Here is an 18138-nt window from a genome sequence, read left to right as displayed (position 1 = left end):
CCCTCCCCCCTCCCTCTGGGCAATTAGCAGCCAATATCCACAATTTTCTCCTTCACAGCACAGACACAGACACAGACACACACACACACACACACACACACACACACACACACACACACACACACACACACACAGGTAGCCTGCTGTACACACATAGCCCGTATCTCCAGCTCCTTTAGCACATAGGCATTAATCATATTGCAGATAGTTATATTTTCATACAGTGACTGGACTGATTGGATTAATCCTGTATGTACATCTATAACCACTAACAGCATTAAACTGGGCTAAAATAGAGACTTACCTCACAAACCAGTCTGCCTGTCTGTATATTGAAGTCATAATGCATGTATCTGAGTGGTGGTGTGAGTGACTTTTTGTACCTCTGATGCATTAACGCGTCCCTCCTGGAAGGAACAGCTGGACGGGTCGTGGGTGCAGAGGTTCCTGTATTTACACCAGTGACAGCGGAAGGCACTGGTCACACAGGACAGACACCTGCAAGAAGATCCCAGATCAGCCGTCTCACAAAGAACACACAGGACCGAGATGTTCTGCTCTTAAACACAGTAATGAAGAAGGTGAAAAGGACACGTGCTCAACACTCCCCTGCAACTTTTTGAGTCTGAAAGAAACAGCCTGAGTAAAAGCGAGGATGTCTAAGGTTCATACAGTATGTGTGTGTATACTGCCTCCACCGTAGGGCCGGTCAAAGCCCATTGGGACATACTGTATGTGATTTTGGCCTAAATAAGAAATAAACATTGTTTTTGTTGTACCTAACCTAACGAATGCGATTGATTCAGCTATGAATGCATGGAAAAGTGTGTGTGTATGTGTGTGTGTGTTTGTGTCTTTGGAAAACCTGAGTGAACCTGAGTGATGGCTCTTGATTAGTTTAATAGAAGACAGGGCACGTGAGTGGGGCTGCAGTTTCAGACATATCTCTTCAAACAAAACACGTAGGACTGAAGAGCGAGAGAATTTTAATGTGTGTTTGTCAATGAGAGACAGATTAAAATTAAGATAAAAATGCAAGAAGAAAGGGACAATTTTAAAGGAAGATGGAATAGATACCAAAGACACTGAGATGCAGAGAACACACTCACACACAACAAAAATTGAAAGCAAAAACTGGAAGCAGGGGAGAGTGGAGAGAGATAAATGGGAAACGAGACGAGAGAACCACAGCACCCAGGAGCATGTCAATCCCATAATTCCTCACAGACAATCTCACAAATAATCTGATCAGAGAAAACACACCAGTGTGTGTGTGTGTGAGAGAGAGTACTCTGTCTCAGTGCTATTAACAGTCTCGTGAGATTAACACGAGATTAAAAGTCTCGTGTTAACAATGAGTTGCTTACTGTATGTGTGTATGTTTTCTGTACAGACATGAACTATGACCAAGCAGAACCACATAATGTTGCCAGGTCCTGGTCTGACCAGTCTATGCTCCATCACAGCAGGGTCCTGTCTGACAGGGGGGTCCAAACATGCTCAGTATAGCCCGCAGTCCACTTACCATGGAGAAAATTCTGCCACTTGACTTATTGTCCTTGGCTGCACCATCACATGTACCTTAATGGAGGCTATTTCTGTCTAAAGTGCTCAGGTTCTGTCAACATCCATCTAGACTGTGACTGAGTGGCACCCTTCAGACACAGTGATTGTCTAGAATATTCCACTGGCTCTTTCACAGTTACTCTCCCTTGTTTCACTGTGTGTGTGTGAGTGTTTAAAATGAATGAATAAACACCCTTATCCAGAGCGACTTTCAATCAGTATTTACAGGGACAGTCCCCCTGGAGGCACTCTGTGTTAAGTGTCTTGCTCAGGGACACAATGGTAGTAAGTGGGATTTGAACCTGGGTCTTCTGGTTCATAGGCTTTGTAGGCTACTACCACCCCACAAAGCAAACAATATTACTGAAGGGTCCTGTACACCCCATGCTTCTGGACATGACATGTCCCCTTTCTGAAGGTTTTGGCTGAAAGTTGCTGTTTCATATCACCCAGAGGTCAGAAAGTCCAGAAGTGGGCAGAGACAATGACCTCGACCTGTCTTTGGTTGTACTCACAGTTGGTGGAGGCTGCAGTTGTAAAATTTTATCTCAGTGCTGACCAACATCTGGCCGGTTTCTTTTGAGTTGAGCCGTAACTCCACCCCAGACCAGTCTACAGAGAGAGAACGTTTAACATTTATTCACAGCATTAGCATTTTCCTGAATTTCAAAGTACAATAAAACATACACAAATATTTCTCTTTATAGAAACACAAGCCTGCAAGTGTCGGATTTGAAGAGAAGCGTAAATGTTTTTATGTGAGAGTGCGTAGAGTAGAATGGAGGTCCTGCAGCTGTGGTGGGTGCCTGGAGCACCCACGGACTCCAGTGTGTGGGTGTCTGGCCTGACCCTGCAGCAGCGCCCTCTCCACTCACACCTGTTGTTTTATACCAAAACTGAACCAGCACAGATTATACAATGTCCTGTATGGGACCTGCATCTGACATCACAGCTGGTAATGACTCACAGACTGATTCACACATTATCATTGTCAATATGTTAAATAATTCATAATCCGCAACGGAATGGATGAGGATGAGCAAATTAATAAACATTCAAATAAATTTTTTTGGACATATAGAGAATCAGCTCTCACCTCACAAGCCTGAAGTCATCGGTACACCATGTTGTCATTTACCATAGACATGCTAATGCATGGATGATGTCCATGCATTAGCATCTTAATACTGTCTGCTTGTGGCTTTGGATATTTTCTTGCTCATAAACACTTTGAAATTTTAAATTGGCTGCCAACTTGATATACACATTTATTCACAACAATAACAACAATGTTTTTTGGGGTAGCATATAATAACATATAATTTGAACACATAAAAATTCATGTAGTAATAAAACAAATGTTCCTCTCAATAAAAGCCATTAAACACAACATGCAGCAATTAGTATGAATAAAGCACCAATTATATGTAATAAAAAAAGCTGGCATGGTGCAAAAGGCCTTTAAGTGTAAAACTGCAGCTAAAATTGCTTGAAGTAAATGATGAGTGTATGTGTGTGTGTGCGTGTGTGAGTGTGTGTGTGTGTGTGTGTGTGTGTGTGTGTGTGGAGGTTAATGAGTCAGACGGGTTGTAAGCTTGCCTGGTGCTGTCGCACCTGACCCAGGTTCTGTCTGTGCTTGTTATAGAGCCAGCTACATGTGGTGTGATTGGATCAGTGGCTGGAGAGTGCTGGACCAGCCTAAATGAACATTTAATTAAACAATGAGGGTGTGAGTGTGAAAGAGAAGAAAACAGAACAAGAAGAGGAGCATCTTAAAGATGAGCAACAAGGACACAGACTAACAGCAATACTAAATAAAAAAATAATAAAAGAATAATAAGGTTTAAAAAAAAGTAGTCCAGTAAAAGCAAAAGCATATACAGATGAGTCAGATACACCAAAATCCTACTGACATATAGTAACCAGTTACATTTGCTGCTCACTTACACTTCGTCTTCAATGACTGACATCTGCTTATAATGATATCATTGTAATATTCATGTTAGTTTACATGTCAGTAAAAAATAAAAGAGGCAAAACAATCCACAGATGAAACTTCTGCCCTGATATTACCAGCAGCTCCACAATATTTTCACTATATTTTCTGGTTTCATTTAAAGGTTTGTTAGAATCTTACTCTGATCAAGAAACAATCACACCTATTCTGGCCAAATAATTATCCTCGCAGTCAACTCAAATTCAGGGGTCAGAATCACATTCACTTCATTTCATTGATTCAGCATGTCCATGAGATGTTAAAAAGTCTACTTGTTCAAGAGTTTTAGAGTTATATTTAATGGAGTTACACTTTAATTGTCATGCTTCTGTAATATCAGTAACATTTCAGTATACCAAACACATTTTTAATGGGGTAATAACTGTTCTCCTACCCTGGTCAGTGGGGATGATGGGTACGTCCTTGGCAGCTGGGGACACACACAGGATCTGGTTCCCATTCACCTGGCCTTCCACCTCTGTCAGGTTGCCAAAGGAGCATGTGATTCCCGCAGAAAGGTCTGGAACGTCGGTCACCTTCACTAGCAGCTATACAGAAGCGCATTTCATAAAAAATATGCACACTTGTAACACAATATCAGCAACTTATTTAACTTCATACACAAACTCACACACTGGAGTTTTTTTTAATTCCCCAGAGAGCAGTGTCAAGATGGATAAATATTTGTATTTGGAGCTGCGCCGTCTCACTGGAGTAAAGCAGCCTGGCTAATTATCAGTGTGCCATTTCTTCAGCCCTGTTCTACTAGGTGCCATTTTGCACCCCGCGTTTTAAAGTTCCCCTTTATTCCGTCTGCCTGTCGCTAACCTGGGAGGCGTCGTTGCTGAGGACATCTTCTGCGGTGAGTCCCCCTCACTGCGGCAGATGGAGACTATAAAGGACTCATTACAGAGATACATTGGAATGCGGATACATGGTCTGGCTTTGGGCTTCTCAGAGCCCTGAAGTTGCACCGTTCTGTGACACCAATTAGCAGTAAATGTCCTGTGCACACATCCAGAAACTGTCACATGGTCACATGCCATGGTCACATACACACACGCACACATTAGAGGTTCCTAATTGCTGGTACTGTTTTTGCTGCTGTATCGTTTTGGTATAGATTGACTTTGTTGTCATGGTGATCTCTTCCCACCAAGAAAATTGAAACACTACAAGAAATGGAATGCAGGAGGATGAGCCCCCTATATTATATATATGAGTGAACTAGCAAATTATGATGACAAATGTTTCTCTCATGCTGCCAGAAGTGAAATCAGGGACCATATGACCAACATCATGATAATGCGTGTGTCTCTATTCAGGATCAAATTCTTCAAGAGTCTCTCAGGTCTTTTGGAGTGACTCTGTGGTAGCCTCATCCATCTTTCATGGCGTGGTCAGATGAGGAGGTAGCATCTCTGCTGTGAACAGAATGAGACTGACAAGGCAAATCTGGAGGGCCAACTCTGTTCTTGAATGACCTCTGGACCCAGTGGAGGTGGTGAGTGACAGGAGAATGGCTAAGGTGTCATCCCTGAAGGACATGAAGGAGACCCTGACAGAACTGAGAAGCTGACCAAAAGGGAATTATTTAGGTGGCTCCACAGTCATAATCACAGTATATAGTCACAGTGTTGGTCACACTGCATCTAATGACTAAGCTGCAGACAGCAGACACCCAATCTCATCAGGCTGCATTAGCATTTTATACAGAAGACAGGAGAGAGGAGAAAGATCTGAGGGAGGGTGAAAGGAGTGAAGTCCCAAACATTTGTGCATGAATATGATATTATGCTTGGTTAGAACCCACAGGAGGTGCTAATGTGGCATTGTTCTCTCCTGACACTGTAATGGTTCACAGTGACCACTGTGAATCCAGTCTGTAAAGGTCTGAGGGACTCACCGGCACGCCGGGCTCGGACACGGCGATGCTGTCAGGATACACGGCGGCTCTCACGCATTGGCCGATGGACGCGGCAAAGCGGTACGGCTCACTGGCTCGTTCGCAGCGGTCCTTCTGAGAACACCTGAAGGGGAGAGACACTGCATTACAGAAAAAACACACAGACCCTCCCTATCACACATCAAACTCAGAGCTGCATGCTGGGAAATTCAGCTTAAAAGCTTTTTAGAAAAAAAATAAAAGCAAACAATTCAGAATTTGGGATGATTATTAACTTAATAAGAGAAAGTTTATGTGTGTGAAAGGTGCCACAAGATCATTTGCAAGATGACAAAAGTATGCTAACAGCGACAGTGATGACACAAAAAATGTTTTCCCCTTTTCTCATGATGAATTTTTAACAGGTGCTTTTACCTGGATATGGAAAACTCAGAGCTTGAACTATAGACTACCAACTCTCCCTCTCGATTCACGCCACCATTCTTTCTTGCTCATGTAGATTCCTTCTCTACAATATGAGACGAATATGCCCTTATATGTCAACACAGGCCACCCATATACTTGTTCAGTCCCTAGTAATCTCACGACTGGATTACTGTAACTCCCTTTTAGCAATGAATATAAGACCCCGCCCCTCAGGTCTAGGTCAAGTGTGGCTGTAACTGGTGTCCTGCTGGACAGATTGTAGGATGCTGCCTTTGGTCCTGACCCCCCCCACGCATGTCCCTCCTACACTTTTTTCGGATGCCTTCAAAGTGGTAGTTACCATAGAGACAGACCCATAAATGTTCCCTGAAGCAGGAAGGAGGTAAAGGACACGTGTGTGTGTGTGTGTGTGTGTGTGTGTGTGTGTGTGTGTGTCTATGTGTGTGCATGGCTCCCAGTAAGAAAAATAAGGCTCCTTATGAAGAAATATCATATCTAGAGCAGCAGATTAATAAAAAGTACTGCCTACATCTTGTCCCTCCTCTGTTCTCGCTCTCACATTTTCTCACATTCATCTTCTCTCAGTCTCTCTTTGCAATCTCTCTAAGAGGAAAATTACACTTAATGAAGATATCAAGAATGTTTTATGAATACTTTACATGGATTCATGAAAAAATTCAAGCACCTTCTGAGCCAACATGATTTAATTTTTTTTTTTGAGCTATGGGTTTGAGCTGGTTTCCGTGGCTACAGGAGACAGTCATTATCTGTGTGATGCTGGAGCCTACCCTCTCCCTACCCTCTCAGCTCCCTCATTAGTTGAAGTGCATGCCACTAAACACACACATAATCGCTCAATAAGTCCAACTAGGAGTGTGTGGAAGAGGTGCAAGGAATGTGGGGTCATAGTCATGCAGACCTGACAACCCATAAAACACAGTGACAATCCAAGTAGAAAACAGACAAGTGAAAGAAAATGAACAAGGAGACTAGCACTGTGTGTGTGCGTGTGTGTGTGTGTGTGTGTGTGTGTGTGCTTGTGTGTGCGTGTGGCATAGCAGATGGCAGGATAGCTTCTGGATCCAGCAATCTGACTTTTGCCCTGAAGACCAGACAGACAATTACTCTGTCTACCCAGTCACAGATTCTACACTCTCTACACTACACACACACACTCTCTCTCTTTTGCTTTCATAGACATCGGCAGGGGAAAAGATTGTACATGAATGGATTTAGTTTCCAATACTGTCCAAACTCAAGGGTCTGGAGGAGAAGGGCTGTGAATGACTGATGAAGGTCAACCTGGATTAGAGGTGAAGAGTCTGAAGTAGGGAGGGAGAGGGAAGGAGCCATTTCGTCATATGTCAGATGATAGTTCATCATTTGAGAACAAGGAGGAGAAGAACAGTGAAGAAAAAATGTGTTCATTTATTTCTCCTACCTTATGTGTTAATATGTGTTTTGGTTATGTATATGTGTGTGTGTGTGTGTGTGTGTGTGTGTGTGTGTGAGAGAGAGAGTGTGTGAGTGTGAAATCTCCCATCTTAATGCCTCAATATCTGATAAGAGGAAACGCCAACTCACACGAGGGATGGTGAGATATGAGGTGAGGCCACAGGGAAGGTGATGGCACAAAGAAAAGGAGGAAAAACCACGTGAGACCTCAACGAGAGAGAATAAAGAGAAGGCTGAAAGGCCAGTCTAATGGTGAGGCAAATTGTCTGAGCAATAATTGGATTATTAGAAATACACTAATTGTGTCTGGGCTCCGCCCCCTCCTTTGTGCTGTACAGGGACTGTGGCTGGACGGGAACCTTGTCGACTCTGCTTTTGTCCCATTCTCCCATAAATACCCCTCCATTAAAAGGCCATGTGAGCAGCAGCATGGCAGCCTGCTGTACTGTGAAGGGACATTCATGTACCTGATCAATATCTAATTAGGAGTTCATTGGGGAGACTGATAGCTGCAGCCCAGACTAGTCATTACCCAGCAAGGTAAACGAATTGTGTCTTTTAATGAGGTCCGTCTGGATTTTATGGTTATTGGTGTTATCACTTCGTCTTTCAGTATGCATGCTGTTCACGTCAATAATGAACATATTAATATAAATCCTTATATGCACTGATTTCACTTAATGAGACATAAATGAGCAACTTTCTTTAGTCAATATGCTTGTTCACATCAAATAACATGAACATTTTCTTTCATCTGTGATGGCAGACACTGTTAATCTGACAAACTGGTTTCGGCATTGGTGGACCAATATTCTGAGAGGAATCCAGGGATTGATGTCATAATTTTAACTCATAATTCCACGTTACCATGTGGTATAACAACAATTATAAATTAAAGTAGTGTGAGATTTCAGCACATGGATATGGAATATCACTCCCTCTTTTGCTGTAAGTGGTATCGGTTTCTTTTATTAGGGTTAGAGCTGTCACTGTCATCATATTTAGCTCTTGATTAATTGTCATTTTTTGTTCTGTTACCGGTGCTGCATCTTGTGTACTGTGAGGGATGATGGCTACATAGCTAGTTTTGTAGACTTGTCCCACATTCTCATTTCATTTAAAACCAAACTGCACCCACAGCAATGTTGTGGTGTTTTTGTCTCTGCAGCTAATTTGCCACAGTAATACAAGCAGCTTCACAAAGAAAAAAAAGTAATTAAATGAGCTCGGGTCACACATTGTTCAGGCACAACTATAATGCAATACAGAATAGTAGAATAGAAACAGTTCCAATAATTCTGCAAAAATAATCTCGGTCTGCTGAAAAAAAGGGATTATGTAATAATTGTGAAAAGCCTGTACTGGATTCTTGATTTTGAATGAAGCAGAAAGCACCGCTGAAGACACTGAAGACACTGCAGGATATCTAGTCTCCACCTGAAAGAGGACTGAGACAGTCTGGTCTAATGCACCCTGACATCAGCTCCTACAAAGAAAAGAACCAAACCAGCCAATCAGGAAAAAGTGTTTAAGGGGCGAGTGATTAAAGGTGAGCGGTTGCCACCATCCCACCTCAAAGCCACTCGTCCACAAAATGCTGCCAATGAGGTTGGGGGGCTGTGCCCCATTCATGCTTTATGGGGACAGGTGAGAGGATTTAGGGAGGGGGTTACTCTGTGGTGACCAGGGTGAAACTGGATGCTGGTTAACCACACCGGGAACAGGTGTGCTTCAGAATGCGTAGCTTTTGAGCATACTCAACTTTTGATGGCTATGTGTGGCCAGTCTGGTTCTTTTTCTCTTTTCTCGCTTCTGCTCATCATGCGCCAGCTGCTGGTAAATAAAAAGGAAGAAAAAGAAAAGACGGCACTTCCTCTCATAAAATGTAGTGCCACACCGATAATTACCCAGTTCTCTCAACACCTCACTGCCATTGTGACGTGGTGAATGTAGGCAGGAGAGAGAGAACCCACACGCACAAACGTGCTCAATGGCAGCTGCTACACAGAGGTTGTGATTAAAGCTGTGGTGTTTTTATGCATGGCACTGAGCAGCTTGAGAGTCTGGGGAAGAGTTTCAGGAAGTGCAGAAGTGGGCGACGAGAGGGGAATGAGGGGAGGATCATTTCATCAGGTCAACACTGATGTGAGTAAATGTGCCCCCTTTGAGGACACAGCTGCGGCTACTGGGACACTGGGATAAAGGAGAGCAAGCACATGGGAAAGTGGGAATAGCCTGGGATTATTGGAAAAACAAGGCAAAGAAAGAAGAGGAAGCCCTCTTTACCCACAGTGCATCACAGCTTAAACTTATTCTTATTCTCCTTGACCTCTCTGCATTTGATACAGTTAACCAAAAGAGTCCGTTATCTATCAACAAAGGCCAACCAGATACTCATTCAGTTCCTAGTATTGTATCCAGCTTCTACAACTAAAACAAAATGGTTTTCAACCTTCCCAAATTCTCTCACACCACACCACTGCTACACTCCCTCCACTGGCTCCCAGTAGCTCTACCACCACATCAGATTCAAAATTCTGATGCTGGCCTACAAAGCTAAACATGGTATAGCACTATCCTACCTCAGAGCCCTTTCTTACTTCCTTGCGGGGCAGTGGTGGCCTAGCGGTTAAGGAAGCGGCCCCATAAACAGAAGGTTGCCGGTTTGAATCCTGATCCACCAAGGTGCCACTGAGCAAAGTATCATCCCCACACACTGCTCCCCGGGCACACTGCTCACCAAGGGTGATGGGTTAAATGCAGACGACACATTTCACTGTGTGCACCATGTGCTGTGCTGCTGTGTTTCACAATGACAATCACTTCACTTTCACTTCACAAACGCCACATGGAGAAGAGACAGAATTATTAATGGACAGCAGATTATTTGTCTCAATTCCTGCCTTTTTTGTGATGATGTAAATCACTGTGCACTTTACCTGGACCGCTGCTATTACAGTAATGATGATTGTAGGCCACGCTGCTGACGTACATACATGCACCAGACTGTCTGATCCCTAACCAAGGAGGTGAATGGAACTGATGTAAATCCAGTTTTTACTCACTTTGCCCAAAATTTTACAAATTACATGTACAGGAAGCGCACATTTTCAAAAAAAAAAAAAATTCTGAGCACTGTAGCCACCGCAGCCGCAGTTCCACAAAACAGCCACCAGGTAGCGAGTATGCACTCTGCCCTTGTGTGTGATGGGAGACACTTACACATTGTGGAGCACACACCAGCCGCAGTGGGGGTCCCCGGAGCTCAGACACTCTCCGCACGTTGTATACTGCTTGCATGCCTCGATGGGAACCTGCATCACCTGCAACACACAAACACCGTGGTCACTTGCTGGTTAAGGTTTTGACAGCAAATTGGTCACACATGGGAAAGAAACCAGAGGATAAACCGCAGAGCTGTATGTTATTTGTTCAAAAAATGTTATGGCCACCAGTAAACATGGTCAGACACAGACAGGCTTTAAAAAGGAATGCAAATACATTTCCTGCCCTTCTTTCCATTTTCCTGAATTCCCTGAAAGGGAGATAGTTAATTGGTTTCACTGCTGAGCTGAGATGAGGTCGGCTAGGAGGTGTTATTCATTTGTCACATCTTGACAGAGTAATGCGCATGTCTGAGGTATGTATGAGGCACTCTGGTTAATTTCTGAGGCAGGAAGGAAAAAAAAATATTGACTTTATTCTTTGAGTAAAGAAGTATCAAGGGCAGGTTACCCAAACAGTTTGACTTTCACTTGTGGACACAGTGATCCAGTGATCATATTAAGGAACATAATGCTATATTAATGGGTGGAAAATGCTAGGTATAGATATTAATAGTCAGCCCTCCTTAAAACCAAAGCATCAGCAACCTCTGAAGACATGTCCACACTTTCATTAAAATTCATGTCTAGACATGAAGACACAAAAACTAACCCAATATTACCTCTTGTGACCCTTAAAATGTCATTTATTTTTAGATGAGTGTACCCAGAGGCTGGAGGGCAATTGTGTTAAGGAAAAAGCAGAAATTTCTGTTCAAGTAAATCTTTTCTATGTTTTCTGTGATATTATCTGTGATAGTTCTATTTGGCTAGTGCTACTCCAGTCTAAATCCAGTCTCTAATTCAGTGTAGCAGAGTAATGCAGTGACCCAAGCTAGTGACAACAGCTAGTGTCATCTCCACTGTCGTCTGGTAATGTAGTGCTTCTGCTGTCTGCTTCCCCCAAGGAAATCAGCACCATGGACAACATCTCCTCTTAATGGCTGACTTCATTATTCTTTTTATTTATTCGCTAATGCGCACAATGCGCTAATGGCTTTCCAATACCATGTTCTTCCTGGCCAAATGAACATGTCCTACTGTGAATATGCTGCTTTGAGTGAATAGGCGTGATAGCTGTAAATGCAACACAAACCAGACAAAAAATGACACATGCACAGAAACCTAAATGGACAAAGGAAGCCTTCACACACACAAACACCCACTCACACCTGTCATCTAAATGCACAGACCATACAGGAATTATAGTTGTCTATTCAGTTTCACTCAGAGTGTATGATCTCACATTACAGCATTAACACACACACAAATTTATCACACCTCTAAAAACATAAATACATTCTAAGGTAAACTAAAGATCAGGCATGGACTGTACTTTCTTTATTCAATAAAACCAACATTCACACAGATGCATGTGATATGTGAGTCTATAAATGGAAACGCATGAATCTCAGATATATTTTATTGATTGATTGATTGATTGATTGATTGATTGTGTGTTCTAATTATTCAATGCAGCACATTTTCATATACATTAAAAAGCAGCACAAGAGGCCACACTCTCTCTCACACAGACACACACACACACACACACAGACACACACACACACACCAGAGTCTTTAGAACAGACTATCATCTGTTAATGTCATTAAGAGGACATTAGTTTACTCTGCTGTACCATATAAAACTATAAAACAAAATAATAATTATCTGGAGCAATATTATCTCAAATTAACCCGTGAGCAAAATGGATCAGAAATGTTTGCTTTCACCCTGACAGTAACTAAAATACAGTCTCCAGAAACAAGGAGGATAATCACTAGCCCAGCCTCATTTGTAATATTATCAACATTCAGATTAACAGACTACCATCCTGATATCTTTCCTGATCTAACTGAATCATGTATTTGCAGAGTACTGCAGAGTATGTTTATATTGCATATTTAGATGCTGGGGATCCAGTAACCCTGCTGCCGTCCACCTGTTGACCCCAGACCCCCAACAACAGCTGGGGCAGGGACAGAACAGTTTGGTGTGTTCACCATGGTCATGATGCAGACACAAACACCATGCCAGCGAGTGTCCCGTCTGAGGCGGACCTCCCGAGGATATCTGTGAGGGACTGGTAAAATGTCCAGAATGATGAGGCCGGCGTAGCAGTGGCCTGACGGCAAACACACTCACCGGGAGTTACACAGATGGAAATCCACAAGAAATTCAAACAATTACACTCTAGGGTTCATTTTTCATGTCAAGAGAAGAATATTAATAACAATAATATCTCATAAAAAGACAGCGTGGCTCCAGTCTGAATTCTGCATCACAGAATTAACACAGGAAAGATAATGGTTTTATAAGACAGCAAATCACTCAGAGAATGTCAACAGAGGGGATCGTAAAGTAGAAAGGAGGGTATTGTGGGGAAGTATAGCAGCAGCTGCTCAGCATATGTTGCAGTCATTCAATACAGCAGGTCTGAACAATCCAGCCTGTTGTCCAGAGGACTGAACGATCTATGTGTGTGTGTGTGTGTGTGTGTGTGTGTGTGTGTGTGTGTGTGTGCACGTGTGTGTGTGATAGGTCAGTGGAGTCTGCTTTAAGGGTGTCAGAGGAGGTAGAACAAAACACTGGCAGAAAAGGACAGAGAGGATGAAAGACGACATAGAGCTGCAATAATCCACAGTGACACCTCTGTACAGTGTAAGTGTAATCACACACACACACACACACACACACACATTCTACATGCTTGGCAGCTGATAAAGTTAAATTTAATCTAGTGGTCACCTGCAGACTCTGGCATTTAGAAAATTAGAAAAGGAGAATCGTCCACTGAAGTACATGTGCACAAAGCTGCAAGGACTTCCACTGCCCTTCATTCAACAATAGAATGAAATATCTCAGATCATTTTTATAGTTACTTATTTATTAAGAAAGAATAAAATATAAAAAATTTATAAAATACAAAAGTAGGTAAATCTAAAATGCTGTAGCTACAAGTCTTATTTTATTAATTTTAAGACATTAATTTAATTACATTAAAGACATGATGATTTAAAGAAAGAAAGGTTCTGCTTTTCTGCTCCACTGTCCTGCTCATCTCCTCAGGAGCCAGATGTGTGAAGCAGACCCTGCATCACAGTCAGCAGAACTAAAGCAAAGAGTTGTTACCGCGGCAACTGGCGAGCCTCCGAACCCTGCCTCCCTCCCACCATATCCTGGAGATCATGGTAAACAACTGGCCCTGCTGGGAGTGGCTCCCACAACCTCCAACACACACACACACACACACACACACATTCATTATTAATGAGAAGCACGTCACTGGCCTGCACCAAGATACATCGATCACACACACACACACACACACACACACACACACAGCTCTCACACTGCATATTCTTTATCAATCAGTAAAAACTAGCATTTACTAGACTAGACACAGAAATAGAAAGTATAAAGATCCAGGGTAGCTGCAGGTTTAAGGCCACTTTCATGAAGTTTAAGACCCTGCATTGGGGTCATTAACTACAGTTGTCCAAGGGCCAGATGCACATTATCAATTGTATTTTATCTAAAGTAATATATTATTATTTGATATATTCATATCCCTTCCAAATTTCTGTTATTTTTATTAGCCTTTGTCAATGTTACCAGACACATATTTTCGGTTTGTACTGTAAGATGGGCCGTTGCAGGACCATGGCCTTTCTACGCTTTTGTTTTGCATAGCGGCCGTCTGTAAGAAGAAATGTGACATTCCTGTGCCTTTGTTGTGCATGAAGATTCAACACCTCCGTTTTACATGTCTTTTGTCGGACGGCAGTGCAACATTTGCATCCCCCGAGCCAAACGTGTGAGGTGTCGGCCGTCGGGACCGCCTACCCTCTTTGTCTTGCCCAGACGTGAGGCCCCGGAGCCAAATGTGTGAGGTGTCGGCCGTCAGGACCGCCCACTCTCTTTGTCTTCCCCAGATGGGAGGCCCCGGGGGCATGACATCAAAAACATTAGACATCAGAAAGTGGTCTGTGACAACTTCCTGTAGGCCAGGGGTATAAAGGTCTGTTCACATGTGGGGAAGGGACTTTTCTTTCCCAGCTGCCTTTCCATCGAGACCGGATTTTCCGATTTTTGAGTCTGCTCTATCATCTCATTTTTTCTCATGGCTCTGCCTCTTTCTCTCTCCATTTACCTCTTTCTTCTCATTTTTGATTTCTCTGTAACCTTGGTACCTTTTTACATACAATATTCACATGTAATTGCAATAATAATTTACTGGTGTTAATAAATTAGAAACTGTTCATTTTTTAATCTCTATTGTGCCATGCCTCTTTCTGCCAGGTAACATCAAGTTGAATACAGTGCTTTTGTGTGCAGGGAGAAGGAGTTTTTTTACACTTTGTTCTCTCACCCCACCACGCTTTTTACAGTACTGTTTGTGAGTTATTTCAAGTGGCATGGGTGATATGGGTGATGTGGGCCGTTGCCCAGGGTGGCAACATGGATGGGTGAGTGCATGCGGTTTATTGCCCTCTTGCGTGGAGGAAGGGTGCCCTCCATTTGTGAGGTACACCTGCTGCTTGCACAAATGCATTTCTCAACTCAAAAAAATAAATCACAAATATTTGTGATTCACAAATATCAGTACAATTACATTTATTCACAAACCCATAAACCTGCATTTACAAATCACCATATATATTTGTAAATACACTTACATTTATTTGTGGATTTTTGAAACAAAAATCCACAAATCTCCACAGGGACCCTGCCACCACACAACAGATTGCCCACGCAGCACAGACCACAATACACAGCATAAAACAATATAACCCAGGTGAAACAGAATTCAGAAGCGACCGTAACGCAAGACATAACACAACACTATCACAAACCACACTACAGCAACACACTGAACAAAAATTCTGAATTAAATACAGAAGCATACCACACCACATACTAAAAATAAGACCAGTGCCGTACTGCACAAAACAATACACATCCTGCACAGGATGCTCTTCTGAGTCTGACCCACTGCAATGATTAATTCAAAAGCCACTTGTACTGATGTCTCTGATAGAACCACAGCCTTTAAAAGGAGCAGCTCTCAGATCAATCATTACAGATAGAGATAATATCAGAGGATCAGTGGGTCACAACTGAAAGACAAATGAGGAAAAATAAACAGCAAATGAGATCATGCCAGGACAACAGCAGATAGTTCAAATTTTAATCTTGTCTGTATGCCTTTATTATAAAGCCTGCATGAACAAGACACTCCTTCTCCTTATTACTTGTGTTTAGTTATCAGATTTGACCTGAGCTAATTTTTCGACCTGAGCCGATTTTAGCTCGACTGTGACACCGAGACACGCCATTGCCAAGAGTCCTGTTGACTGATTATCTGGCCGTCTCCAGTGAAGATGATCTGCTGCTTCCAAGAATGTAATAATGGAATAAGGTGTATTAAGAGATCTAAGTAGTAGTAAGTATTCACACCCCTTCACGTGCTATTGGCACTGTATGTCTGGAAAAAAGGCCAGGTAAAAAATCTAATACTAGTAGGATTTTTATGTGTATTAAAGTCATGAACATCCAGCTAAGTAGCAAATTCTTGGCATGGCGCCTTGGCAAACAGGTGGACACACTAGCACCTGCTTCTGTCCATAAATGGAACTGGTTCTTTGTATGAAAAAAACAAAAAACTCTCAAGGTTACTGGTGCCCGAAGCCTCTCATGAAAAAACTGCGGCCACTAAAATATCCACGGGAAGCAGAAATGGAGAACGAAGTCCTGGCAGAAGACAAAGCATGAAACGGGGAAAAATAATAATGAAAAAAAAAGGAATCGACCCGAGAGATCCAGCCAGTCAATAGCGATAGGAGTATATTAATTATGTATGAACGTAATCCTTTTCTTGGGGGCGGAGGGAGCAATGCTGGTGTACAATCTGAAGACCAGCAGTAGGTACAGAGCATTCTGTGACAGCGATTCATACCCAAATCACGTAGAAGCACAAGCCTAATGTACTGCGCACATGATGACTCTTCTTTATGATCCACACTACAGTGCCCATTCTCCAGTGTTTCAGAATGATCTAATGGCTGGGAGGAGATCAATACCAGGGCCTATGCCAGTCCCAAAAGCAAAGTAAAACCGAGCCCTTGTCTCAGGTGGGCTGTGAAGAATCTGGTAGGCCTGGGACCTTGAAAAAAACACTCAGTCAATAACTTGGATTCTGATGGGCATTGTAATCCTTTTTTTTTTACTTGATAGTGGCTGTGAAGTCCACCTCTAACTGGTGCATCATGAGCATTAAACAAAAAAATGAAACACTGCACCCACAAGGGAAGTGTGTCTGCTGATTGGTGTCTGACTTTCTGAAAATCAATCGCGCAAGGGAGGGGTATGGATTTCTGCCGAGGGCAATAAGCAGCCGCGTGCTGCTGTTTTCACACAATAACGGAAGGGACTGAGTTTTAATCCCATTACTTCGAACTCCTGTTACGAACAAAAGCACAGAAGGTGAGCTCAGGCTCTGAGCAAAAGCCCCTCATCTTCATTAATTCAGCTCAACCAATCTGCACCAGAACAGAAGTGATTTTCCAAAATCCACCAACAGCAGTGTCTGCAGCCTGGTTTCAGAGAAAATAAGCAGCTGCTGAGGGCAGCTCTCGCGCACGGAGGAGTTCATGATCCTCCGGTTATGCGTTTTGGGGACAGGGACAATGTATTGATTTAGAGGACACTGACAGACATCAGGGTCTTTCTGGCCCATGGTAGATCCCTGGCCTACAGGCTTAAATAAGTGTGTGCTTCCATTCATAGTGTGAATACTGCATGTTGCTTTGAGTATGGCATGATTTGCTGTGATTCACATGTAGATAATTTTACTAGGATAGCATTCTTTCACCTTAGAAATATTGCAAAAATAAGAAATATCATCTCAATGCACGATGCAGAAACGTTGGTCCATGTAATAAATGCATCAAGAATAGATTACTGCAACGCATTATTGTCTGAATATTCTAGTAGGTGCATGAGTAAACTCTAGATAGTTCAGAATGCTGCAGCCAGAGTTATAACTAGAACTAGTGAACGACGGATGCGGGGTCACTACTGGTACCCAAAGTACAGAAGGTCACAGCAGATCCTTCTCTTATAGAGCTCCGCAGTTGTGTAACAGCTTGCCGGTCAGTGTCCAGGACTCAGACTCAGTCTCAGTGTTTAAATCTAAACTGAGAATACATCAGTTTTCTCTGGCCTTCTGTTAAAGTCCCAGACACAGTGTCAATTATTAAGTCCACTTTATCACACAGTCCCCCTGTTAAGCATAGACAGTGTTCGGGTTGTTAGGCTGTCCTTGTTAGGCCACTGTAGCACCAATACACCACTATAACTACATATTTCAGCATCAGTCGTTCAATGCCACCATGACACTGGACTACATTTGGACTTTTCTTATTGGACAATCACAAACCCTGCAATGACATCACTTGCAGGC

General features: G+C 42.6%; 1 protein-coding gene across 3 annotated transcripts in view; it reads right to left on the bottom strand.

The window, feature by feature from the left end:
• Window positions 1-18138, bottom strand: part of plxna2 (plexin A2) — a 154872-nt gene that overhangs the window by 53848 nt on the left and 82886 nt on the right. For all 3 annotated transcript variants that reach the window (XM_028992514.1, XM_028992513.1, XM_028992511.1), the window contains exons 5-9: window positions 10572-10672; window positions 5469-5592; window positions 3957-4110; window positions 2082-2178; window positions 384-498 (exon numbers count right to left, since the gene is read on the bottom strand). In XM_028992514.1, the coding sequence (XP_028848347.1) occupies window positions 384-498; window positions 2082-2178; window positions 3957-4110; window positions 5469-5592; window positions 10572-10672 (591 nt within the window). The remainder of the gene's footprint in view (window positions 1-383; window positions 499-2081; window positions 2179-3956; window positions 4111-5468; window positions 5593-10571; window positions 10673-18138) is intronic.

Source organism: Denticeps clupeoides, chromosome 10 (genome assembly GCF_900700375.1).
Source record: "Denticeps clupeoides chromosome 10, fDenClu1.1, whole genome shotgun sequence".
In the NCBI taxonomy this organism is placed as follows: domain Eukaryota; kingdom Metazoa; phylum Chordata; class Actinopteri; order Clupeiformes; family Denticipitidae; genus Denticeps; species Denticeps clupeoides.
Note: the sequence above shows the minus strand (reverse complement) of the source record. Positions and strands in the feature narration are given on the sequence as shown.